The sequence below is a fragment of the Heloderma suspectum genome, chromosome 4 (genome assembly GCF_057233095.1).
Source record: "Heloderma suspectum isolate Gila_16-S chromosome 4, 16-S_ref, whole genome shotgun sequence".
NCBI lineage: Eukaryota > Metazoa > Chordata > Lepidosauria > Squamata > Helodermatidae > Heloderma > Heloderma suspectum.
In genome coordinates, this window is record NC_139461.1 from 94,947,291 (window position 1) to 94,967,614 (window position 20,324).

The 20,324-nt window shown below is 40.9% G+C and overlaps 1 protein-coding gene across 1 annotated transcript in view; it reads right to left on the minus strand.

The window, feature by feature from the left end:
* Positions 1-20,324, minus strand: part of NETO1 (neuropilin and tolloid like 1) — a 145,383-nt gene that overhangs the window by 41,318 nt on the left and 83,741 nt on the right. Inside the window, 2 exon segments of the mRNA XM_084848111.1 lie at positions 19,079-19,206; positions 19,313-19,354. Of these exon segments, the coding sequence (XP_084704237.1) occupies positions 19,079-19,206; positions 19,313-19,354 (170 nt within the window).

Sequence of the window (20,324 nt, forward strand, 5' to 3'; positions counted from 1 at the left end):
AACGGCAACCCACCCCAGTATTCTTGACATAAAAACTAAATGGATCAGTACAACCAGAGATATGTCGGTATACCATCGGAGGACGGGACTCCCAGGTCGGAAGATGGTCAAAATGCTACTGGGGAGGAACTTACAGAGGATAAGTTCAACTAGCCCCAGATGTGATGACACAGCTAGCTCAAAGCCGCAAGGACGGCTAGCAGCCGACGGTGCTGGTGGTGAATGACGAATCTGATGTTCCAAAGATCAACACACCATAGGAACCTGGAATGTAAGATCTATGAGCCAAGGCAAATTGGATGTGCTTATTGGGGAGATGTCAAGATTAAATATAGACATTTTGGGTGTCAGTGAACTGGAATGGATTGGAATGGGCCACTTCACATCAAATGCCCACCAGATCTACTACTGTGGAAAAGAGGTCCACAGAAGAAATGGAGTAGCCTTCATAATTAATAATAAAGTGGCTAAAGCAGTGCTTGGATACAGTCCAAAAAAGGATAGAATGATCTCAATTTGAATTCAGGGTAAGCCATTTAACACCACAGTGATCCAAATATACGCCCCAACCACAGATGCTGAAGAAGCAGAAGTAGATCAGTTCCATGAGGATTTGCAGCACCTACTGGTAATACACCAAAAAGAGAAGTCATTTTCATTACAGGAGACTGGAATGCTAAGGTGGGCAGTCAAACGACACCTGGAATTACAGGCAAGCATGGTCTGGGAGAACAAAATGAAGCAGGACATAGAATTTTGCCAAGACAACTCACTGTGCATAACAAATACTCTCTTCCAACAACCTAAGAGACGACTTTATACATGGACTTCACCAGATGGTCAACACCGAAATCAGATTGACTACATCCTTTGTAGCCAAAGGTGGCGGTCATCTATACAGTCGGTAAAAACAAGACCTGGAGCTGTCTGTAGGGATGGACGAAAGTCTCTTATCTGGTCCCTCAGCTTGCTTCGCGGTGGGGGGGAGGCACTTCGGTTCTCCCCCCGAAGTTCTTGGTGGGGGGGGAGGCGCCCTGCCCCTCCTGGCTGAAATTCAGGCTGGGGGGGGAGCGCCCCATCTCCCCAGCCGCGAAATAAAAAAAGTAAATTGGAAAAAAAAAAAGTGATAGGCTACGTAAAGATTTACGTAGCGGCTGACTTTGAAAATCTAGCCGTGATAGGCTACGTAAATCGTTACATAGCCTATCACGTGTTGTTGTGTGTTTTTTTTTACTTTACTTGTAATGGCGGCGGTGGCAGCCGGTCGGAAGACCGGCCGCCGCCCCGCCCCTGCCGAAATGCCACCGAAACGCCGCCGGGACACGCCGCCGAGAGGGACATTCGAAGGAGGTAAGTCCCATCCTGGGGGGGCGGGGGGGCGGAGAATTTCACCACCAATTTCGGGGGGCCGAATGCGTTGGCATTCGGCCTCCCAGAGATTCATGGAGAAATTCTCCACCATCCCTAGCTGACTGGAGTTCAGATCACAAACTTCTTATTGCATAATCAGACTAAAGAGAATAGGGAAGACCCACAGAGCAATTAGATATGAGCTCGCTAATATTCCTAATGAATATGCAGTGGAGGTAAAGAATAGATTTAAGGGACTAGATTTAGTAGATAGGGTCCCGGAAGAACTATGGACAGAAGTTCGCAACATTGTTCAGGAGGCAGCAACAAAAAACATCCCAAAGAAAAAGAAAACCAAGAAGGCAAGATGGCTGTCTGCTGAGACACCAGAAGTAGCCCAAGAAAGAAGGAAAGCAAAAGGCAACAATGATAGGGGGAGATATGCCCAATTAAATGCAAAATTCCAGTGGTTAGCCAGAAGAGATAAGGAATTATTTTTAAACAAGCAATGAACAGAAGTGGAAGACGATAATAGAATAGGAAGGACAAGAGACCTCTTCCAGAAAATTAGAAACATCGGAGGTAAATTCCAGGCAAAAATGGGTATGATCAAAAACAAAGATGGCAACGACCTAACAGAAGCAGAAGAGAGCAAGAAAAGGTGACAAGAATATACGGAAGATCTGTATAGGAAGGATAATAATACCGGGGATAATTTTGATGGTGTGGTCAGTGAGTTAGAGCGAGACATCCTGAAGAGTGAGGTTGAATGGGCCTTAAGAAACATTGCTAATAACAAGGCAGCAGGAGATGATGGTATCCCAGCTGAACTGTTTAAAATCTTGCAAGATGATGCTGTCACGGTGATGCATGCCATATGCCAGCAAATTTGGGAAACACAAGAATGGCCAACAGATTGGAAAAAATCAACTTATATCCCCATAGCAAAAAAGGGAAACACTAAAGAATGTTCAAACTATCAAACAATGGCACTTATTTCACATGCCAGTAAGGTAATGCTCAAGATCTTGCAAGGTAGACTCCAGCAATTTATGGAACGAGAATTGCCAGATGTACAAGCTGGGTTTAGAAAAGGCAGAGGAATTAGAGACCAAATTGCCAATATCCACTGGATAATGGAGAAAGCCAGGGAATTTCAGAAAAACATCTATTTCTGTTTTATTGACTATTCTAAAGCCTTTGACTGTGTGGATCATAACAATTTGTGGCAAGTTCTTGGTGGTATGGGGATACCAAGTCATCTTGTCTGCCTCCCGAGGAATCTGGATAACGACCAAGTAGCAACGGTAAGAACAGACCACGGAACAACAGACTGGTTTAAGATTGGGAAAGGAGTATGGCAGGGTTGTATACTCTCACCCTACCTATTCAGCCTGTACGCAGAACACGTCATGGGACGTGCTGGGCTTGATGAAGCCAAGGCTGGAGTTAAAATTGCTGGAAGAAACATTAACAATCTCAGATATGCAGATGATACCACTTTGATGGCTGAAAGAGAGGAGGAGTTGAGGAACCTTATGATGAAGGTGAAAGAAGAAAATGCAAAAGCTGGGTTGCAGTTAAACTTAAAAAAAACAAAACCAAGATTATGGCAACCAGCTTGATTGATAACTGGCAAATAGAGGGAGAAAACGTGGAGGCAGTGACAGACTTTGTCTTTCTAGGTGCAAAGATTACTGCAGACGCTGACTGCAGCCAGGAAATCAGAAGACATTTACTTCTTGGGAGGAGAGCAATGACAAATCTTGATAAAATATTTAAGAGCAGAGACATCACACTGACAACAAAGGTCCACACAGTTAAAGCAATTGTATTCCCCGTAGTAACTATGGCTGCGAGAGTTGGACCATAAGGAAGGCTGAGCGAAGGAAGATAGATGCTTTTGAACTGTGGTGTTGGAGGACAGTTCTGAGAGTGCCTTGGACTGCAAGAAGATCAAACCAGTCCATACTCCAGGAAATAAAGCCAGACTGCTCACTTGAGGGAATGATATTAAAGGCAAAACTGAAGTACTTCGGCCACATAATGAGAAGACAGGATACCCTGGAGAAGATGCTGATGCTAGGGAAAGTGGAAGGCAAAAGGAAGAGGGTCCAACCAAGGGCAAGGTGGATGGATGATATTCTGGAGGTGACAGACTCGACCTTGGGGGACCTTGGGCTGACAGGAAGCTCTGGCGTGGGCTGGTCCATGAAGTCACGAAGAGCCGGAAGCAACTGAACGAATAAACAACAACAACAAAGGTTTGGTGAAGAGCAAAAAGTTGGTGAAGGGCATCTCTCCTCCATTTTTGACTGGAGTCGGGAACATCTGGGGAAATAGGAAGGCAAGAAAATATAGCATATATGACGGGGCAGAGATCCAAACAGCTATGGGGTTGGGCCAAAAGAAAGAAGGGGCAGATGAGAGGGAATGACCTTTTTCACAAGGTCATTTGTGAAAACAAAGCTATTCAGATTTCCAATTTGTCTTTCATTTATGAGAATTACATTCAAAATTTACGACGACTCTATCCTTCAGCATATTAGCAGCTGATTTGCAATAATATTTCACAAAAGCAATCTATTGTGCAATAGCTGCAATTAAATAAACACAATGGGGCTGTGTGATTGTCATGTATAAGGAGGAAAATAGAAAGGCATGTGAATAGGATGTAGGAATCTAGGAAGCTTGGAAGAGGGATAGGGTACCTCTAAGCATACGTTCAGTCTAAGAATTTGTTTCCAGTACATGAACTCACCTCACAGTTCTTTCACTCATAATAAAGACAGCCAGTGTGGTGTAGTGGTTAAAGTGTTGGACTGGGACTCTGGAGATCCAGGTTCTAGTACCTAGTTGGCCATGAAGCTCACTAGGTGACTTTGGGTCAGTCACTGACTCTCAGCCCAACCTACCTCATAGGGTTGTTGTGAAGATAAAATGGAGAGGAGGAGGATCATGTAAGCCACCTTGGTTCCTTGCAAGAGGAAAAATGGTGGGATATAAATGTAATAATAATAAAAAATAAACCAACTCCTGGTTACTCTCCAAGCATTCTTTGGGGTAGAGAAGCTTTTGTTATTGTTAAACAATTCAGACTCAGAAATCCTTGCTGATCTACTGCAGTTCACTCAGAGCTCTACCAATAGATTGCAGACCTACCTTCTGCCCATCACAGTCTACAATGACTGGCAGGAGCTCTCCGGGGTTTCAGATATCCTTCCAATATCTATCTGGAGATGTCAGAGACTGAACCTGGAAGCTTCTGCATGCAAAAGAATTTGACCTAACACTACCTTTCACAAAAGGAAAGCTCACCCCACATGGGCCTTGAGCCTGTGGCCTAGAGTTTAATAAGGTGTTCCTATCCACGGAACCACCAGGTCCACCAAAAAAAAAATGAGGTATCTTGATAAAATCTGTTATTGTTTTCAAATTTAAACTCTCCGTTTTCTTTTATTTAGTTTGTTTGATTGCTAGATTAGGATTTGAGGATATTTCGCTCATAAGGTTTCTATGCTTATTATTAAAATAAAATACTACTATGTTTATTCATCTTTCACTATAACAGATATACACGTTGTTTTCCCTTATACATTTATCTAAAAGCCTCACTTGTGGTTGTCCAATCTCAGCTCGTAATGACAATTCACAAAGAATATTTCAGCTCAGCCTGGGGTGGGGAAATTAAGTTACCGATAAAAAGATAGCGGGTGTAGCAAGGCTAAATAGATGAAGCATGTTTTATTACCCCGAGCTCCTTGCAACCTTAGTCTCAAGTCACTAGACTAAGCTTTTACCCCATGGCTGCTGGAGATACACTAGTAAGCATGACAGAGAGGATTATGTTGCAAACAAGCTGGTGGGTTAAGGGAATCTACTCCTGAAGAATTTAGCTAGCTTTGGAAAAGCAACATAAGCTGATCAAACTCTTACTTGTGTTGTTCTGTAAAAATGGAACACTTCAGCAGTATTTATTCTGCATTTCACACAATACTAATCAAATGCAATTGACACAAGAATTCCAAGCTCTATTATTTCTAAATTTGTTACTTTTTTTTCATTATTCTGGATCACTTTCTAATAAAGGTTTTGCTTTGGAGAAGAATCCTAACCACTTTTGTCATCTGTCCTTTTCATACATCTGCAATACACTCATGATACCAGCAACTGCTTACCTTCCACTGGAAACCCTACTCCACCCTGCCCCCCCCATCCCCAACAATCTTAGTAATGATGTGAAAAAATTGTAGATCTAGAAAGGAAAAGAGGTATTATCTAGTCCAATGTCCATTATCAAGGCACTAATGTTGTGCATTACTTTCTATTCTTGTATTGTATTTAGAAGAAGGTAATTTTCGTAACATATGCCCTGCCTTATACCTAGAGCAGTAACAGAAGATCTCATAACAATAAACCCTCTGATCTTGGAAGCTAGGGTTGAGGAGTGCTGGATAGTTTTCAATGATGCAGCAGAACAGAAAATGTAAAGGCTTCTAGGAAAGAGAGTCCCCTGTCCAAAATCTCCACCCTGGTTCATGATCTAGCATATCTTTGCCATACTCTGGATGCCACTATGTGATTTAGTACACAACATCAATAGTGCATGGAATTTTGAACCACGAGGTGTCACGATAACCATCACTTAGGATGAAACGACATGTTATCTTAACTTCGTAGCATACCGTTTCTATTCTGTTTTTTGTTAACTTTAAAGTAAGCATAGGGACTAGGGATGGGCATCAGATTCAACTAATGCTCAAAGCCTAAAGCTAAATCAGCCCCCTTTGGACTATTTTTGGTGCTTTCAAGGCAAAGCGGCTTCCCTCCAAATTGACTAGAACTGAACCTGGACCATGCATGAGGCTTCCTTCATGATTCAGCTTCAGAAAGGCAGACAGTATATCTCTAAAAATAGCTTTCTTTCTTTTTTGCTTTCTTTCTCCAAATGCTGATGAGAGGGGAAGGGAAAGGGATAGAGTGGGGTTGAGTGACTGACAAATCCATCTTCTAATCATACAATACCTTTTAGCAGGGGCTCTGCAATCGCTGTGCTTTCAGGAGGACAAGCATGGGATGATGACATGGCCATTTTTCCAAAGGCATCAGGTTTCACTATGAAAGAAGCCTTAAACTGGTTTTCAATAATCATAAGTCCTTAGCCCCTGCACCTATCTTTCTGAAGGTTTCTTGTCTGGAGACACTTCTATAATATGTGTCATTTTTATTCAATGTGCCCAGAAAAACTATGGGCAGGGTGGGGTGGGGGAAATCAAATAATTTCTTTCCCCCACTTTTGAGGACTTCCACATAAACCACTGCATCTATCTTTCTGAAACTCCAGTTTTCTATCTTAGTCCCACTTCCTGTCTGTCATTTTCAGAAGAATGGTCCACAAGGAACATAAGCATGTCCTTTTTTGGATACCATCAAAATGTAAGGGCTGTACTTGCACAAAAATGTCTGCACCTATTCATTTGAAACATGGCGGTCTTGATCCCCTCAGGAGGGGCAACTATCCCTCAACTTGCATCCAATTCTGCCAATAAAGAAAACAAAATGTAAAGCTGTGTATCATAAAAGCCACTGTACCGATTTTTTCTGAAATTTGGCAGTCCTAATCCCTTCCTAAGGGCCTACTATACTTGCAGATTTCATCCACTTCTGGCAAAGAGAAAAAAGATATAGTCATTTTTTAATTTCCCATGATAGTCAGTGGGAGGTACAAACCTTGGGTGTCCATATCCTGACTCGGGTTTGGTACCTGAGTCAAAGAGGACAGCCTCTGGTCTGGGCAGAATCAGGCCATTTTCCAGAGCACCAATGTGGGATCCGAGTCAATTCTTGTGGTCAGTGTACATCTCTAGTAGGGACCCGTGGGGAGGGGAGGTTTAATGTTCTCCCACAGCCCACCTACACAACAGTTACCAATAGTAAAAAAGGCCCTACTGGTGCCAGTGGGGGCTTCTCCTCCTCCTCCTCCTCCTCCTACTACTACTACTACCCGTAACTGCCATGTTGGTTGGAGGGAGACAATTTGACTGGGGTTTCAGCTGGGGAGGGAAATGTTAAACTGATTTTGAACTGGGCTCACCATGCTTACTTTAGAGTAAACAAAAGCCAGAAAGGAAGCAGCTTGCTATGTTGAGCCAGTGTGGTGAAGTAGTGAGAGTGTTGGACTGGGAGCCGGGAGATCCGGGTTCTAGTCTCCACTCAGCCATGGAAGCTCACTGGGTAACTTTGGGCCAGTCACAGACTCTCACCCCAACCTACCTCACAGGGTTGCTGTTGTGAGGATGAAATGGAAAGGAAGAGGATAATGTAAATTGCCTTGGGTTCCTTGCAAGAGGAAAAAAAGGTGGGATATAAATGCAATAAATAAATAGTTAAGATAACATGTAGTTTCACTCTTAGATGGCTTTAAAAAGATAATAGATGAAGTCATAGGATAAGGTTGACAATGGCTGTTACTCGTGATGACTATATCAGACGTAGTATGCCTCTGAATACTAGTTGTGGGGGAACAACCTCTGGAGAGAGCTTTGCCCTCATGTCCTGCTTGTGGGCTTCCTATAGGATGTCTACTGTAACAGGATGCTGGATTAGATAGGCCTTTTGGTCCAATCCAGCAGGACTCTTCTTATGTTCTTATCACAATGAGGGCTTATTTCTAGGAGTCCTGCCAGAGTACAGTCCTAGAACTGGATTCAGTGTTAGGGCTTGGCCCTGAAATATGTGAAATATGATCCACTACTCCATTTGAATGAATATAGCTTGCTCAAATATTAAAATATCCCAGGCTGCCTTTGAAGACACCAGTCCTCCTATTTTGCTGAGATATACAGAACAAAATCCACTAATCTTATGTGCCCCGGTTCCAAGGAGCTGGAATGGGGTAATGTTAAGGCTAATGTGAGTACTTTATGGGCTTTCTTGAATTTTGAATTTGCTTACCTAAGTCCTTGAGAGAGAAGTGACTCCTATAGGGTAGAAATAGAAAGGAGGGCTTGTGTTTATACCTGGCTTTACCACAGCTACATAGCAGGGCTGCTACATGGCAGGGTAGTGATCGAGCGTACCGGGCCACTGTGTGTGTGTGCGGGAGGGGGAGTGTGTGAAAGTTGCATTTGAAAAGCTACTAAGTTTAATATAAACAATGGAAATACACTAAAAAAAAAACCAAAAACCAAACAAATAGATTTAAGTGGCAATCTTTGCACATTTACATTGGGAGGAAGCCCCACTGATTCCACAGGACTTACTTCGATGCACATTACTTCCATGTACATATCCATAGGATAGGGCTGGTAGATGCATCAGTATATTTATGTGGATTTATTACAAGAGATGGTACTTTTTACTGCCTTAGCACAAAATTTTTTTTTGCCCTCATGAACAGGGATGCACTGAACCACACAGTTCAGTTATAGAGCCTACTTTCAATATCATGGCTCAGTCCTGAAGACGATTGAGTGATGAACGGAGCATCTGAACTAGAGATGGGGGAGTGATTGGTTCTGCTTGCATATGAATGCAAACCTACCTAATTCACAGTTCCCAAACCAAGACATGAACTGCAATGTATACTTTTGTATTCATACTTTTCAAAATTTTGCAGTGCAGCTAAAGAAGTGCATAGAAAAAAGCGTATGATAGGGGAAATGCACATTAAAATTTCCACAAATTTTCATGCAGACTTTCAAGAAACAATTTGCAAACTGATGCAGAAACAAAAGAGAAGGAACTTAAGATTGGAAAAGGAGAAACTGAGAGAAACCAAAATGGGCAGTTTTGTACTTCCCACTTCTGAACAGAAGCAGAAGTGCCCTTCCATGACAACTGAGTCATCGCAGACCACCACCACAACTCTGATTATGGAAACAACATCCACATCTAGGCAATGTTTCCAGGATGGCACTCTTTCTAGCAATTTAATATGCTTTATACAACCTTTATAACTTCCCTTTATCTTGATTATCCCCAAGTAGTGACTTTTTACAGAGGGCCTATAAATTGATGCATTATGTAGGATGTTCTTTATATGTTACTAAATATGTTATTTCCAGATTGATAAAGGAAACATACCCAGGAATCTATTCCTTCTCTTTAAAAGATATTCTCAGTTGCACACAAGATTCCTGAGTGCTACCCCATCACTATTAGTACTAGGGTTTTGGAAGGCTTTTGGACTGCTAGAAGAGCTTCAACATAGCAAATGAAAGCATTCTCATACAGAGCTGTAATAATCTGTCCTCATAAAGTCTACTATACTTGTAGGAAGTCTCCAGAAGCTTAAGTGTAGATGTACACCCTCTCCATATAGAGCCACTGTCTGAATCCGCCCGCCCAGTGCCTACAATTTTTCTTTTACTAGAAGGAGCCTTAATTCAAAATTGTGTAATTCATGGCAGGATTCAGTTGCTTAACACCATGAAATGTAAAGTAAAGTGAAACAGGTTTGGCTTTTGTAGATGTTTTATTTCAACTATCAGAGGAGTAGCTGTGTTAGTCTGTTGCAGCAAAAATTACAGAGAGTTTTGTGGAATCTTAAAGAATACTGTGGCTTATGCCACAATAAATCAGTTAATATTTAAGGTACAACAATATTCTCTGATTTGTTTTGTTTTCAGCTAAGTCCATTGACATAACTTTTTCTCAGCCTGATATCATATCCATAATATGATCCCATTTTTTAAACATGCCCCCATTAAAAACAAATGTGCAATTCTGAGTGCTACAGCTGACCTATGTCTCTCTAGTGATTGCTGCAGGTTCATAAAGATGGTTTTCCTATTTAGCTCTCTATCATAGTGCTAGATGCATATAGTGATAGACGCATATGCCCAGAAGAAATAGCTAAATGGCTATTCCAGGGGAAAAGTTGAAAGAGACCTTGCTTGACATATTGGCTAAAATGCAAAGAATGCATGTATAAAACATTTATTCTACTTTTCTAGCAGTATTTCCAGCGGACATTTTTTTTTATGCCATGCAATAGGCATGCAATTGAACTATCACCTCTCCCATATAAAAATGAAACTTCTTCACTTATTCCCATGAAGTCTTTGGATTATCCTGCTCTTGGTTAAAGGGAGGAAGATGACACCCTACTATTTTGTAAACCCACATTTGTATATTATGTATTTCAAGTGCTATCGTACCAAACATGCTAGCTTAACAGAGAGTAGAGAAACAACCGTTGCGGATTATGTTTTTATACTGCTTGAAAACGTCATTGAAAACCTCTCTTTCAAAACATCAATTCCATGTTATTTTGACTAAAATAAATGACATCCTAGTAGTGCTTGAGCTTTGGTAAGTCACTGCAAAATGCCAGTGCCATTAGCAACAAAAGTGATAAAACTTCACTGCAGATGTGGCATATATAATTTATAGCCCCTGATCACATTATGGTTTAAATGATTGTCTTGTCACCTTTAAGGCTTGTACTCTCATCATAATAATGAAAAAAGCAATACAGGGTGAAATGGACTATTTTTTTTCCTTTTTAATTTGAACACAAAAGAAAGGCCTGACTGCATACATTAAGAGAAAAGAATTACTGCAACTGTGAATAACATGTAACTTCAGTAAAAATTAGATCATAATCTCTCTACAGTGAATCAGTTTTGATGAATTCTCTTTCATCAGTCATTGAAGATTTGCTCTGACAATGAGATTGATCGGGTAGGTCAGGAAACCATCACAAGACTCAGCCTATATTCTAGCAAACCTCATTTCATTCTTGCGCAATTTCATCCACAGCAGACAAGGACATTCAGACTGGCAAAAATGTATCCACTGGAATGGACATAAATCTCCCCACAAAGATCTGAGTTGTATCCTAGAAACATACAGCCCCACATCTAATAGGGATAATCAGTGTTTAATTTCTAAGAGAGGGGTGGTGAGGTTCACACGTGCCAGATAGACACTTTCCTTCTGCCCTTAGTGGTTTGCCCACTATTCCTTTACACTTTGAAGCTAGAGAGAAAATAGCACTTTGCACATTTTCAGATGCACTCTTACCATGGCTTACATGTTTGAGAGCTACTGAAAACTGTAGCTCTGTAAAGCAACTTTCTGCTCTTCTAGTATTACTTGCAGAGACGCAAATCAATACTAACATTTAGTCTGAGCAAATCTAGACTATATTTTAGCAGATAGCAAACCATCTTCCCTTATATGCACCAAATCGACCTCTGAGATTTTCCAAGGAGGCTTTCATCCTACAATCAATAGTATGTTGCCAGGCAATGGCACGTAAGGAGGCCTTCTCTGTAGTGGGACCTACCCTCTGCAGTGGTCTCCAACATATGGCCTGAGAGGCAGAAGCTGTGGCAAACTTTAGACTCCTCTTGAAGATACACCTGTTCTCTTTATTGTTTCTGTAATGTTTTTAATGTATTTATTATTTTATATTGTTTTTGTATTGTATTTCATGTATTTCTTATGTAAACAACTTAGAGATCTTACGATACCAAGTGGTATAGAAGTCATTTAAAGAAATAAATTAAATAATAAATATCTGGACTAAATAAATAAATATCTATATTTATTTTTATTTTGGTTTTATTCTGGTTGTATTGTTTACTGTGGTTTTAATGTTTTATATATTTTGTATTATTTTATTGTGTGCTCTTTGGTTTTAATTTTTGTGAACTACCCAGAGAGCTTCGGCTACTATTGGGCGGTATAGAAATAAATAAATAAATAAATAAATAAATAAATTTAACTAGCTGGAGGCAGAACCTATAGTTTTGCCCTAAGATATCTCCATAGGATTGTGAAGTAGTTGGGACCGGACAAGGTTAGAAAAAACCCTCCTCCTTTGCATCCTCAAAAGGAATTAGACAAAGAAATTACTTTTAGCAAGAGTTTATGGTAAGTGGCTAGACAGATATGTAGAAAACCAGCTGATGGATATTTTTAAAGAAAGAAAAAAATATGATAAAAAAGAAGCAAAACAGAGTTAACAAGCCTGGACTAGGGACACTAAAATGGGGAGTCACAGGAAAGGTAGTGCCTATTTAATAAGGTACAAACTTCCAAGCAGAGAAATGAAGTGTTACTGTGTGAGCTATCTGCAATATTTCCAGGTACAGAACACTTGAAAATAAGCAGAACAATATCTATGCACATGGATAGACAGGAGGACAGTGATTACTATGCAGGCAACGTTTAGAGCTCTCTTCACCATGGTGCTATGACAAGGCTCTGTTGTGAACTCTGGCTGTGTTGTCACCATTTCCAGATGGACAAACAGAAGATGAGGCCCAAAGTCATACTTCCTTTGCCTGCTTCCTAGTCCCTCAGTTTAATTATGTTTATTTAATGTATCCAGCAAAATTAACGCAATTTACATTACAATCTACAGTTGACACAGTTCAATCAAATTATATACGATCAAACAGATCAAGAATTCAAAAATTATATTAATACCAACCTATCATATAGTATAATCATAAAAGGGTAATTATATCTCATCTTCTATAGTACACCACCACAACACTACACAGAAAATATAACTACCACAAAAATACTCGGATGCCAGGATATTAAAAATAACGTTATGAACCTGAGCTTTCACATTATCAGATTTTAAAAACATATTTTAAATATATTTGCAGTGTTATTGCTGCTGTTGCTGCAAAAGTGCTCCCCCATATCTGGATCTGATGCTCCATTGGTAACATACAGATGTTTCACATCATCTGGATATATAGGATCACCTAGCTATGAAGTTATCAGGTGAAAAAGAAGACATGGCTCCTGCACCCTTAATAATTGTGTAGAAGAGGGAATTTCAGCTGGTGACAAGCCATCTCTGCTGAAATTCCCTCTTCTACAGAAGTATGAAAGCTGCAGGAGCCCTGTCCTCTTTTTCACCTGGCTACCCTACTTGTAGTATCCTCCAGCACCAATGGCAGTGACCGATACAAGGAGTAGACACGAATGGGTAGTATCCATGTGATCTCATCTATTTGCATAATCTAAAATAATAAAAGAGAATGCATGTCTGTCCATCTGTCTGTCCATCTATCACCGCCATAGCTCCAAGGACATGAAACCTAGAAATTTGAAACTTGGCAGGCATTCTAAGGTGACCCTGTTTTATTTTTAAAATGCATTAATTAATTTTAAATAATTTTAATGTGTCCAGTGCAGTACATCTTCAGCCTAGGGGAGGATTTGCCTAACTACTGGATAGATTTGCAGTCCAGTACATAAAGAGATGTACAAGAATTTCATTTCAGTTTGCAAATCACTTGCAACCCGAAACACGAATGGGAACACACGTTCTCCAAAAATGTTCGTAAATTCCAGAACTTGCATTCCCACTTGAAAATGCACAGATTAAGAAATCCACACATCTAAAACTGGACAATTAAAAACTGGACAATTTAAAATGTGCACATTTTAAAGTGTGCATTTTTAAAAATGCACTTTTAAAAATTTCCATTTTTACATTTTAGTCAATGGGGGGGAGTGCACACTTCAGAAAAATGAGCACTTTTCCTGTTTAAAATGCTCAGTTTTCCCATTCGAACAACAAACAACAACAAAAAAGCAGGTTGCAAACAAGAATGGGAGCGGTGAAATGACATTCAGAGAATTTTGGTGAGCTCAAATCTCACAGTTTCTCGCATACCCAAGTCCATACAGTTTGAAGCCAGGAGAGATTAGTAGGCCAAGGGACAGCATTATAGGCCTGCCATCTCCTCCTTGCTGTGGAGCAGCCTCTGCTCAGGGAAATGGAGTGGACAGACCCCTCTTTCGGGCAGGCAGGGGGGCACGGGGTGCACCTGGCAGGGACAGTGCCTAGGCTGCCAGTGGGCATGGCGTTGCTTAGATGGGAAGGGGGAGGGGACAATGTGTCCAGCCTTCTGACAGCTGCATAGATCTGCTTGAAGGGTTTTCTATATCATCATAAGGGCTATTCTCACAGGTGCAAATCCAGGTCCATGGAATATGCTTACAGTAACCTATTCAGTGCCCCTTCATGGATCACTGCCTTGCTGTGGTGAAGGGGCTTGCGTAACTCAGTGAAGCCATAAGCTATGCCATGCAGGGCCACCCAAGACGGACAGGTCATGGCAGAGAGTTCTGACAAAATGTGGTCCACTGGAGAAGGAAATGGCAACCCACTCCAGTATTCTTGCCAAGAAAACCCCATGGAACATATCACAAGGCTAAAAGATATGACGCCGGAAGATGAGTCCCTCAGGTCGGAAGGTGTCCAATATACTACTGGGGAAGAGCAGAGGGAATTTCCAAGTAGCGCCAGAAAGAGTGAAGTGGCTGGGCCAAAGCCGAAAGGACACTCAGCTGTGGATGTGTCAGGTGGTGAAAAGAAAGTCCGATGCTGTAAAGAACAATATTGTTCAGGAACCTGGAATGTCAGATCAATGAATCAAGGTAAGCTGGAGGTGGTCAAACATGAGATGGCAAGATTGAACATCGACATCTTGGGAATCAGCGAACTAACATGGACAAGCATGGGCGAATTTAATTCAGGTGACCATCATATCTACTACTGTGGGCAAGAATCCCTTAGAAGAAATGGAGTAGCACTCATAGTCAACAAAAGGGTGGGAAAAGCAGTACTGGGGTACAATCTCAAAAACGACAGAATGATCTCAGAACGAATCCAAGGCAAACCATTCAACATCACAGTAATTCAAGTCTATGCCCCAACCACTGAGGCCGAAGAAGCTGAGGTTGATCGGTTCTATGAAGACCTACAACACCTTCTAGAACTAACACCAAAAACAGATGTCCTCTTCATCATAGGGGATTGGAATGCTAAAGTAGGAAGTCAAGAAATCACCAGGATAACAGGCAAGCATGGCCTTGGTGTACAAAATGAAGCAGGACACAGGCTAATAGAGTTTTGCCAAGAGAACACGCTGATCATAGCGAACACTCTTTTCAACAGCACAAGAGGCGACTCTACACGTCATGGACATCACCAGATGGTCAATATCAAATCTAATTGAAATCAGATTGATTATGTCCTTTGCAGCCAAAGATGGAGAAGCTCTATACAGTCAGTAAAAACAAGACCTGGAGCTGACTATGGCTCAGATCATGAGCTGCTTCTTGCAAATTTCCGCTTAAATTGAAGAACATAGGGAAAACCACTAAACCATTCAGGTATGACCTAAATCATATCACTTATGAATATACAGTGGAGGTGATGAAGAGATTTAAGGGATTAGACCTGATAGACAGAGTGCCTGAGGAACTATGGATGGAGGTCCGTAACATTGTTCAGGAGGCAGCAATTAAATCCCTCCCAAAGAAAAAGAAATGCAAGAAAGCAAAGTGGCTGTCTGATGAGGCTTTACAAGTAGCTGAGGAAAGAAGGGAAGCAAAAAGCAAGGGAGAAAGGGCAAGATATATCCAACTGAATGCAGAGTTCCAGAGAATAGCAAGGAGAGACAAGAAGGCCTTCTTAAATGAACAATGCAAAGAAATCGAAGAAAACAACAGAATGGGAAAGACTAGAGAAGTCTTCAAGAAAATCTGAGATCTCAAGGGAATGTTTTGTGCAAAGACGGGCATGATAAAGGATAAAGGAGGCAGGGACCTAACAGAAGCAGATGAGATTAAGAAGAGGTGGAGAGAATACACAGAAGAACTACACAGGAAAGATCTTAATGTCCCTGATAGCCATGATAGTGTGGTCACTGAACTTGAGCCGGACAACCTCGAGAGTGAAGTCAAGTGGGCCTTAGGAAGCATTACTAACAACAAAGCTAGCGGAGATGACAGTATTCCAGCTGAGCTATTTAAAATCCCAAAAGATGATGCTGTTAAAGTGCTGCACTCAATATGTCAACAAATTTGGAACACTCAACAGTGGCCACAAGACTGGAAAAGGTCAGTTTACATTCCAATTCCAAAGAAGGGCAACGCCAAAGAGTGTTCAAACTACTGCACAATTGCGCTCATTTCACATGCCAGCAAGGTGATGCTCAAAATCCTACAAGCTAGGCTTCAGCAGTATGCGAACCGAGAACTACCGGAAGTACAAGCGGGGTTTCGAAGAGGCAGAGGAACTAGAGATCAAATTGCCAACTTTTGCTGGATCATGGAGAAAGCAAGAGAATTCCAGAAAAAACGTCTATTTCTGCTTCATTGACTACGCTAAAGCCTTTGATTGTGTGGATCACAACAAACTGTGGCAAATTCTTAAAGAGATGATGGTACCAGACCACCTTACCTGTCTCCTGAGAAACCTGTACGAGGGTCAAGAAGCAACAGTAAGAACCAGACATGGAACAACCGAGTGGTTCCAAATTGGGAGAGGAGCACGACAAGGCTGCATATTGTCACCCTGCTTATTTAACTTACATGCAGAGTACAGCATCAGAAACGCCGGGTTGGATGAATCACAGGTCGGAATTAAGATTGCCGGGAGAATTATCAACAACCTCAGATACACAGATGATACCACCCTAATGACAGAAAGCGAAGAGGATCTAAAGAGCCTCTTGTGGAGGGTGAAAGAGGAGAGTACAAAAGCTGGTTTGAACCTCAACATTAAAAAAACTAAGATCATGGCATCTGGCCCCATCACTTCCTGGCATATGGAAGGGGAAGAAATGGAAGCAGTGACAGATTTTTTTTTCTTGAGCTCCAAGATCACCACAGACCATGAAATTAAAAGACGCTTGCTCCTTGGGAGGAAAGCTATGGCAAACATAGACAGCATAGTAAGAAGCAGAGACATCACCTTCCCGACAAAGGTCTGTCTAGTCAAAGCTATGGTTTTCCCAGTAGTAACGTATGGGTGTGAGAGCTGGACTATATGGAAGGCTGAGCGCCGAAGAATTGATGCTTTCAAACTGCGGTGCTGGAGAAGACGCTTACGAGTCCCCTGGACTGCAAGGAGGTCAGATCAGTCCATCCTAAAGGAAATCAACCATGAGTGCTCATTGGAAGGACAGATACTGAAGCTACTGAATACTGAAGGCCACCTAATGCACAGAGAAAACTCTCTGGAAAAGACCCTGATGCTAGGAAAGACTGAAGGCAAAAGGAGAAGGGGACGGCAGAGGATGAGATGGTTAGATAGCATCACTGATGCAATGAATATGGACTTGAGCACACTCCGGGAGAGAGCAGAGGACAGGAAGGCCTGGCGTGCTATGGTCCATGGGGTCACGAAGAATCGGACACGACTGAATGACTGAACAACAACAACAACAACCTATTCAGTGTGGGAGCCCACCTCAAAAATCACACCATAAGGTCAGATATGAATCGAACCTGAATATATTCCAAATGTTATTGGTCATTCTGTGGCCAATAAAATGTCACCAGGTACCTGCATGTAAGCGGGTCTTCTCAGTGCTGGCACCCACACTTTGGAATACTCTCCGATGTGAAGTTTGAGAGACAGAAGTAGTGGCTAGTTTTAAACGCCTCTTGAAAACATGTTTGTTCACATAGGCTTTCCCTGACCTGTGAGGAACTTTGCTACTACCCTGTTTTATTGGTTATGGTGCTGTAATGTTTTCAATGTTTTAATATTTTCAATTATGTATTTTTATCTCATTTTACCTTATATCGTATTTTATTGTGAACTGCTCAGGGATTTTAATATATTACACAGTATAAATGTATAATAAAATACTAAAATAAAATAGAATTTACCTCCCTCTGGGATGCAAATGCATTATTGTTTCACTTCCATGAGAAATAATTTAAATAAATTAAATAGAAGACCCCACTAATAACTAATTTTAGTGTGGAGTAGAACTGTAAGCCCAATCCTTCTAATGAACGCAATAAGGTGGTGGGACATTTAGTAGTACAGCAAGTGGTACAATTTGTCTTTAAAATAATTAAAGATTTTTTAAAAAATATCAAAGTTCAGAAAAAGGAACTTTTGGTATGGGGCACTCTATCAAAAATGTTGTACAATTCCCAGCATTCTCCAGCCAGCATTGTAGGACATTTTTCTGTCTAAACATGCATAGGACTGCACCCTTAGTCACTCTCTAATATGTACCTACCATTGTAACTATATTCCACACAGCACTAACAATTGCAATGAATTTAGCTATAAATCAGGTAATCTTCCAAGCGCGGAGCACAGGGCCGTTCCGCACTGCCTATGAGGCAGCACGGGAGGGCAAGAAGGTCAGTTCTCAGGGAACCGACCTCAGGGTGCAGGCTCTGAGGTCGGATCCCGGAAACCGACATATCCTATCGCCGTCTAGCTGCTGACTAGCAGCCATAGGCTTGCACCCTAAACCTATATAATTGCTAATGCTAATAACAATAATAATACTCAACCATTGTCCCAGTGAAAAAATATTGTTCTTTGCATGCTGGCAAAATGTGGCATTCCTATGCCAGAAGTGCTACCTGAAAGAATTATATCTAATTTCCTTGCAATAGATATACGTCCGTTCTGCATGTATTGTGCAAATAAACTGATACACTGGAAAAGCCCCAAGTCTAAAAATTTCCTATAGCTCAAAATGATTTACCTATTATGTGGCCCAAAACATTTATAGCAAGTGAAGGTTACTCTGTGTAGTGACAAATTGCTTCCCCCTCATAGAAAGGAAAATAATAGTTTAGAGGTTCAAGACTGCAAACCATATTAAGCAAAGCGGCAAAGCCTGTCTGTACAAAGTAATGAATGCTGTATTAGTAACGTCACTTTCTTAAATCAAGTCCCCAAATCAGAGAATGGAACAGGACTGACCTTGGATCGTGGTGGCGCTCGGATGTACCATTTGCAATCAACTGCCTCAGTGTCAGAAGCTTTCCCTTCTTTCCCAATTTGCAGAGATTCCACAATTCCTTCAGATCCACCCATCTCAAACTCACAAACTGAGTAACAACAACAGCAAAACAAAAAGATCAAACCCAGGCAAGAAAACAAAATCAATTAAAATATGAAGACTTTCAAGTGTTATGGAACATTGAACATACCAACCTGGCAATGGTTTCAAAACACCAAGGTCCTTGAAGTCTGGATCTTAAAATGAAATTGATGAAGAGAAGGATTAGACTTTTTTTTCCTCCAGAAAAAAATAGTTAGAAAACAACATTAGTCTTTATTTGGGGACTAAAGATTTATTTATTTATTTAAATTATTTATAGGCCGCAGTTCAGGGCAGGAGCCCTCCCAAGGCGGCATACACAATAAAATGCATATAATTAAATTCATAATTAAAAAACCAATGCAGTAATAAAAGCTGAAAAAGTTCCACAAAACAACATACATCAGCAAAAGACAGAGCTTACAACACAGTTGCAGCTGTAACCCAGTCTGATAAAACAGAATCAGGGGAAGGACAGAGTAAATAAGTAAGTCTTCAGGGCCTTCTGAAAAGCCTGAAAGTTTTAAAGTACATTCAAGAAACAAGATTCACTTTTAAAGATCACTGAAGGGTAATGTAACGTGGAGGTGTTTTCTATATGAGAAAGCTGCTTTGATCATAATTCCACCCGCCTTCACCAAAATAATACCACAAGATTTAGTAATAAAGGCTGATTTCAACATAAACAGATTTAAAAAATAAATCTCTGTTAATAACAATCTAAATATGCCACAGAAACAACTACAAATATGTTTGGAGATCCACCCAGTTTGCATGCTGTACTTTTATGAATATAACGTTATTTGCAAGAGTTGCGTGAACACAATTTCAACTTTCTGTTACAGGAGAAGAAGTCACAGAATCGAAATGTTAGACCTCAGTATGGCATGAAGACACTTAGCAAAACAGGCACAAGACTGTAATGTACAAAAGATGGGATCCCTGATCCTGCAGCATCACAAATATGTGAATCCTTGGAACTAGTACTTCCTGGTGAAAAAGGAGAAAGTGACCGTGGACCATCCTTTGGAACACAGGGGACTCAGTAACTTTGTTTAAAATAACATGGACAGCATAGATCTGTAAATATCTTTTGAGGCCAGAAAGTCACTAACCCAGCTATTC